The following is a 7,399-nucleotide window of genomic DNA, read 5'->3' as shown; positions in this document are numbered from 1 at the left end:
TTTCTTCCCTTAAAAGGAACAAAACAAAAAAGTCTGTAAAAAACACACATACATATACACACACTCACAAAAGGACAGACGTACGGACAAACAAATAAAAACTACTTCCCTTATAAATGGTTTGCAAAATACCTTTTAGACAGAATTACAAGTCAGAATAACCACACACATTTAAAAAAAAAAAAAACTTCAAGTGAAGTGCTAGTTTTGATTCCACACACAAAATAATTTCTCAAGGACAAAGTCTGAATATATAAAATACGCTTAGAAACAGGGGAAGTGGTGCAATAAACCCAGAGCAAAACGAAACCCACAATCTGGTTCCCAACAAACACTTCCAAAGTCAGACAATTATTCCACAGAAGAAGAAAATGTAAACACTTGACTATAGAAAACCAGTTGGCACAAAAGTCTTCAACGCAAAACCTTTACCACTCCCAAAATTTTAAAAAATAATCTCGGGGGAAAATACTCTACTTCTGCTAACCCAAAATAAAAAATAAATAGTTACTTTTGAACTGCACTCCTGGATCACATGTTTTAAGGTCGCAAGCAGTCGAGACTTTTTGGATCTAGAGAAAGGGGCACTTTGACAGTTCAGGGTCTTTTGTGGGTTTTGTTTCCTCCCGCCGCCGCCGCCCCCCCCAAAAGAAGAGTTCCACTTACTGCAATGGGAGATGCCCCGGTGGGTGGGGGAAACTGGCACGCGGCAACCCACCCATGGGAACCCCCTCGGGTGGAGGGACCCGTTCCATTTCAAGTTTCTCTGTTAGGGCCCGATTCAGGAAAGCCCTTTAAGGCACGAGCTTAAAGCCAAGGGATCTCCCGCCAAGCTGCCGTCGGGATCTTAAACACTTTGCTGAATTGGGACCCTACCGCGGAGCCGGGCGGGGAGTTGCTTCAGGGCGGGGATCAGAAGGAAGAGGCGCGCCAGGAGTGCGGGCCCCGGGGGCGCAGCAGGAAGCCACGTGGAGCGCACGGTGCGCTTGGCTTCCAGTGGGGGCAGCGCCTCTGTAAAGCGCCAGGGTAGCCTGGGACGGGCCCTCGGGCCTTCGGGGGACCCCTACCGGCTTCCCACTGCCTTTCCGGTCGTCGCCGCCGTCAACCCCACCCCCGGGTCCTCGGTTTGTTGCCCTCTCCGCCCCGCCTCGCGCCGCCCCTGGAGGGAGGCGCGCGCCTGTCCTACACGTCGAGGACGTGATTGAGATAGGAGATGTAGCAGATGGCCAGGCGCAGGATCTCGATCTTGGAGAGCTTCTTGTCGGGCGGCAGCGTGGGCAGCAGTTTGCGCAACTCGGCGAAGGCCAGGTTGAAGGCCTCGACGCGGATGCGCTCCCGGGTGGCGTGCGCCGAGCGGTACTTGGCCGTGGCGCGGCGCCGGCGGCGCTTCTCCTCGCGGCTCAGCGGCTGCTGAGGGTGCGGCCCCGGGCGACCCTCGCCGCCGCCTCCCCCTCCCGCCCCGTCGCCGTCGGGCGCCTCCAAGTCCGAGGCGCAGCAGCTGCGAAGCCCTTTGGCCTCCAGGGACTCCGGGTCCGACGGCGCCGACGACGGGTGGTCCGAGTCCAGCGCCTGGTCCGGGCTCAGCATCATCTGGCAAAGAGAGAAGGCACCGTCAGCAGCGACGCCGAGAAAGAGGACACCAAGCCCCTCGCCCTCGACGACGGGGGCGGGGGGGGAGGGGCAGCCTGGGGACCCAAAGCGTCAACCAATGTTTCTCAAACTTTCTTCAGAATAAAAACTTGCTCGCGCCACACCGATTTTTTTTTTTATGGAGAAGAAATACATTGGTAAACAAAAAGAAACAACTCCCAGCAGTGCTTGATTTTATAACATAGAACACAACTGCTTTATAATATGATTGTGGGGCATCCAGAAAGTAGAAAGCAACGCAGCTTCATAAGAACATGAAGAACATTCCCAAAATATAATTAGAAACGAGCCTCTTACATATGCACCTTAAGTATGTATACAAACTCAGTGAGAGGTGTGAAGCTTCCTTTTGCTGGACAATCTCATTTATACTATGAGATGGTCCTCAGTATCTCTTGATGCTTTTGCTCTCATTTAGAGAACAGATCTATCTATATTCTGCAGACAAAATTTCTTTTGATACCATACCATGCTACACGGAAATGTTTGAATGTTTATTTGATTCTCCTTGAATCTCCCGGCCAAACCAGTGTGGTGCGCCGCACCCTTTGAAAACCACTGGGCTAAGCTCTTGAGAGTCCCATGGACTGCAAGAAGATCAAACCTATCCATTCTCAAGGAAATCGGCCCTGAGTGTTCACTGGAAGGACAGATCCTGAAGTTGAGGCTCCAGTACTTTGGCCACCTCATGAGAAGAGAAGACTCCCTGGAAAAGACCCTGATGTTGGGAAAGATGGAGGGCACAAGGAGAAGGGGACGACAGAGGATGAGATGGTTGGACAGTGTTCTCGAAGCGACTAACATGAGTTTGGCCAAACTGCGGGAGGCAGTGAAGGATAGGCGTGCCTGGCGTGCTCTGGTCCATGGGGTCACGAAGAGTCGGACACGACTGAACGACTGAACAACAACACCAACAAGCTCTCACCTCACTGCGACTGGCGCAAGCTTTGCAGTGCAAGCTTTGCATTGGAGGAATCCCGTTTCCATCAACTATGGCTCCAAAGTAGCTGGAGAGGAGGGACCTGGCAAAGAGACCCCAGAAGCTCTGGGCGAGGGCAGCTGGGAGGCAGAATACTACTTAACACGGGCATAGAGGTACTTCCAAGCGGGCAAAGCACTTCGCCATGCACAGCCCTTACCATACTGTATTTTGTTTGTTAAATTTGTAGAGCACCCTTCATCTGAAGATCTCAGGGTGCCTCACAAAAATACAAGATCAAATTACAAATCATGAAAAAACATGCCAAGAATTCTCCCCCACCCCCTCGCACAATTGCATTTAAAAGCATATAGGCTGTAAATCAGCCCAAGGTTTGGTTGAAGAGGAACGTTTTTGCCTGGTGCCTAAAGGTGAACAGGGGCAGACTTCGGTAATTTTTCGTAATATGGCGCCAGGTGTGAAGCCGACCAAATAGGTCTCCGCAACTATGGATCTTCTCAATCTTGCGCCCTCTTGGCTCAGCACCCTGTGCTGGAGAACCACCTGCGCTGCGCCACCATAGATCTGGCGCTGAGTAATGAAGGCGCCAGGCGAGCCTCCTTGGGGTGAGCGTTGCACAAACGGGGACCCACCTCAGAAAAGGCCCCTCCTGGTGTTGCTACCAGTGGGGTCTCAAATTTCAGCGGTACCCTGTGGGGTGCCAAAATTCAGTGCCCCTCGCCCGCCTCTCGCCTTCCATTCTACCTCCTAGTTGCGGCGCCACTGGTCGCGCTCCCCTAAATCTGCCTCTGTTGCCACCCTCTGGACCTCTCACAGAGGGAGCACACGAAGAAGGGCCTCCGATGGGCAGACCGGTACTGTATTGTTATCGCTACTCTCCCATTGTCTCCTGAGACAGACGGTACCAACCAAGAGAACAGCATGTAGATATGGGCAGCGTTTTGTGCAGTACAGAGTGCTGCGTAACGCCGCTTGAGGCATTCTCCTTCCAGGGGGCTGCCAGGACCCCCGACGGGTCCATAGGCAGTTACAAACGGGGCAGGCGGCGTGTGTCTGGGCCACCTATCTAAGACCAAAGGAGAAGCAAGATTCAAAGCAGGGACCTGCTTTGAGCCAGAGTCAGAGCTATGTCTCTTTAGCCACCACGCTGCCCAAACTCCCAAAGAACTGTCCATAACACACACGCGCGCTCTCGCTCTCTCTTTCACACACAAGCAATATTATTGTCGTTTTTACGTTGCTGTTCTTTTACAATTGCGCTTACATCACTGTGCTATCGATACTAATCTGCCAGCACAACATTTTCAGCAATTCAGGCATGAGGGCGGGCAGGATGGAATCTTTCTTATCCAGCTTCTTGATCAACGGGTGCTTGTTAATATTATCATAGAATCACAGAATTCCATAGAATGTGAAGGGACCCCGAGTGTCATCCAGTCCAACCCGCTTCAATGCAGAAATCTCAACGGGCCCGAACACTTCATAGACGGGAGGGCGGAGGAAAGTACAGAAAGCTTAAACGAAGGGCTCTGTAACCCCTTTTGTTGGACCTACTATGTAATAGGGCAGTTAATCGTTATTATCTATTCTGATATCTTGTCTTAATTTATAGCTGCGCGGGCACGCTCAAAAAAGCCCGCTGCTCCGTTTATGTTTCCTTTACAAAAGAAAAATAACAATAGCCTTAGCAATCCAAACCATAGCTGCTTGGCTGCTCCCAAACCACGGAATCGACATTAAATGTTTCGAGAGGCGCTATCCTACAAAGGTTTATTTGGAAGTAATGGAAACTGTCTTAAAGAGGGGCTCACTCCCACGTAAAGGGTGTGTGGGAGTGACGCAAATAACACTGGTTTTGTGTTCTCGCTTTCTAAATTCAAATCCAAAAGTTACGTTGCCATTGCGAAAGAGAGACCAGTTCTGAAGTCAAAAGGCAGACCCCACTCCCAGGCTGAGAGCCTCGATTCCGAACTCGGTGTGAAATACAGAAAGTAAAGACTATTTGGGGAGCTATTTGTGGTTTGTTGCGCCTCGCTAGGGGATACCAACGCGGTGAACGTCGAGGAATGTGGTTTCTAAGTCGGTGAAGGCCTCCCTGCTGGACATGGGGGTGTTAAAATGCCAACGTGGGGCCCTAATAATTAGGCATCGGAAGGAGAGAGTGCCCTCCTCTCCTGGAGAGGATCTCAGCTCCCGAAGGAGATCAGTTTTCGAGTCACCGCCTAACAATGGACCACCAGAGAGATAAAGATTTCGACCGTCGAGAATAGTTGCAGCCTGACGACGCGAGGATCCAACTACATTAACAACAGTAACCTTAGGGTATCTGAAGAAGTGTGCATGCACACGAAAGCTCATACCAAGAACAAACTTGGTTGGTCTCTAAGGTGCTACCGGAAGGAATTTTTATTTTTATTTTTTGTTTTGACTTAGGGAAAAATCGTTTGGTGTTGTTTTTGTTAAAGGATCCTGTTCCTTTTAGTGTCCAGTGGTTTTCCTTGCGCACGTAGGAGCGGGGGGGGGCAGTTCAAAGGGATGTTAACATGTTGCAAAGAAGGGGGGGCCTGTTTTGCAATCTGTGCCCCCCCCGCGGCAAAGAAGCACCCCGCTCCGTCGCTTTCAAATACACATACTAGAAAAATGTTGTAGACCGCCCTGTGACTTTCAGATGAAAGGCGGTATGCATATAATTCAGGTGCCCTTAAACTCTCTCGGCTCCGGTAGATTTAGTTTGCTTAGCAGGTGAACGAAGTGCGGTGCAGCAACAAAGTGCACTTGCGAAGCTAAGCAGGGTCCGCTCAAATGGACCACAAGCTGAGCATCCTACCTTGCAGCGGGTTTGGCGTCCCTTCCTATCCCATGATTCTATGAAGCCGAGACTCGTTAATGAGAGACTGGAGTCAGATGAGGAGGGAGAGCCGCCCCCGGCCAGGCCCCTCCTTCTCGGACCCACAAGTGGCTCCCCGGCCGCCTCGGTTGCCCAAGCAAGCGCCTTTCCGGAGCCGCCCTGGCTCGGGATCGGAGCGCGCCCCCTGGGCGAGGATCCTGAAGGCCCCTCGTCACCCATCGCCCCGTTGGTTCTAGGACGCGCCTTTGGCAAGGGAATGAGCTCGCCTCGCCATCTGTCAGGGAGAACTTCCAGGGACACGCGGGCATCTCAGAAAACAATACAGTACCAAGCAGGAGAGACCTGGGGGGCAGTTGGGTGCCTCGGGGGGAGGGGAGGAGGAGGGGTCACTGCAAGGGGGGGTGAAGTTCCTGAGAAGATGAAGTAGCTGGAAAGGCAATGGGGAGGGGACAGGGTCCCTGAGGACGGGGACAAGCATAAATTAAATTGTTTGTTGTATTATTATTATTATTATTACTCCAAGGCTTTGCAAAACTCAGAGTTTTCGTTTGACTACCAAAAATGGCACACCGCCCTGGGATCTGTGGTTAAAAGGCGGCATATAAATCGAAATAATAATCATCATCATCATCATCTAAAAGCACCCCCCCTTTAATGCCAGAACAAATCATTTTATTACAAAGGATTCTAAAGGAGAGCGGTAGAAATAAATATTGGGGAGCAATGGGAAACAGCCTCCCCTGGAAATCTGGCGCTGCGTAGGATCTCCAAAGCCCACCGGTGTTATGTGGCAAACAATGAGCCAATTACGGAAGTGTTGCTTTTGTCCCCGGTTCCGGGGGTTGAACCTGAAGAAGATCTCGGGGACCGGGCGACGCGTTTCTCTCCAAAGTTGCTACCGGGTGTTTTAAAAAAAAACAAAAAAACAGGAAAAATGCGTTTAAGATTTAAAAATAATAATACTAATAGTCACAAGGAAATAACAGTCCAGCTGAAAAGCAAACGATCAACGAGAACGGAAAATAATGTTTTTGGAACGCTCGTAATAAGTCGAGGGTCTGTATGGAATTTCCAGCGCTCCAGCGTTCGAATTTCGAACGCGGAGCGGCTCCGCTTCGGAGCCGAAGTTCTGCGATGGAAGCCTCGTTTGCCCGACTCTTCGCCTGGTAGGAAGAGAGAGCCTTTGATTTCGAAGGCATTTATTCCTGCTTGCCAAGTACAGTAAATCTATATACTTAGGCTGGCGACTCGAGGGAAGGTGCCTCCCCGGAACGTGGGTCTTCAGAGCCCTTTTAAAAATAATAATAATAATTTTTGAATTTATTTTTAAGACATCTTCTTACGCAAATCCCTACGGCCTAACCAAGCCATCGCCCTGTTTTGAGTTCCGTTCGCATGAACGCTGCCCGGGCAGCCTCACCTGGTACGCGTGAACATTTTTTTAAAAAAAGGACTTTACCTTGCAGGAGCCTTGGCGACACCCTTCCTTGCAACGCCTCCGACCCCCTTTTTTCCGCGCCTCAAATAAAATTCCAGAAGGGGTTCATCTTAGTCTTTGGACATGAAACAATACAAAAGGAGAAACAGGGAGAGAGAGAGATAGAGAGGAGGGAGGGAAAGTGATCCACATATAAAAAATAAAATAAAAAATAAATCCTATCGCTAGACCGGAATCGTTTTCATTGCCTTGCAGAAATGGAGGAAGACAGCATAACTGTCAACAAACGAGGAGAAATAAAATGCATTAGGGGGGGGAAAAAACAAAAACATCCGGGCCGGGTGGGGAGGAGAAGCGGGGGGGGGGGAAGAGAGAGAACGACACCTTCGCAGGTCTCTAATCAGGTCTCTCTAATGATAGAGGACGCTTAATTGTGGCATGATGCTTCAAGCGGTGCTGGTCAGCCGGCGCCTCCTGCCATAATCTGGGCGAGTAACAAAAGAGATGGTGCGATAACGAGGAA

At 50.5% G+C, this 7,399-nt stretch overlaps 1 protein-coding gene across 1 annotated transcript; it reads right to left on the bottom strand.

Moving 5' to 3' along the window:
* Positions 1–1,078: 1,078 nt before the first annotated feature.
* NHLH2 (nescient helix-loop-helix 2) lies at positions 1,079–7,032 on the bottom strand. The gene is made up of 2 exons (XM_033173718.1): positions 6,898–7,032; positions 1,079–1,590 (listed from the first exon to the last, which is right to left on the bottom strand). Exon 2 carries the CDS (start codon positions 1,588–1,590, stop codon positions 1,183–1,185), a length of 408 nt encoding a protein of 135 aa, XP_033029609.1. The 5' UTR covers positions 6,898–7,032; the 3' UTR covers positions 1,079–1,182.
* Positions 7,033–7,399: the final 367 nt, after the last annotated feature.

This window comes from Lacerta agilis, chromosome 16 (genome assembly GCF_009819535.1).
Source record: "Lacerta agilis isolate rLacAgi1 chromosome 16, rLacAgi1.pri, whole genome shotgun sequence".
Taxonomy (NCBI): domain Eukaryota; kingdom Metazoa; phylum Chordata; class Lepidosauria; order Squamata; family Lacertidae; genus Lacerta; species Lacerta agilis.
Note: the sequence above shows the minus strand (reverse complement) of the source record. Positions and strands in the feature narration are given on the sequence as shown.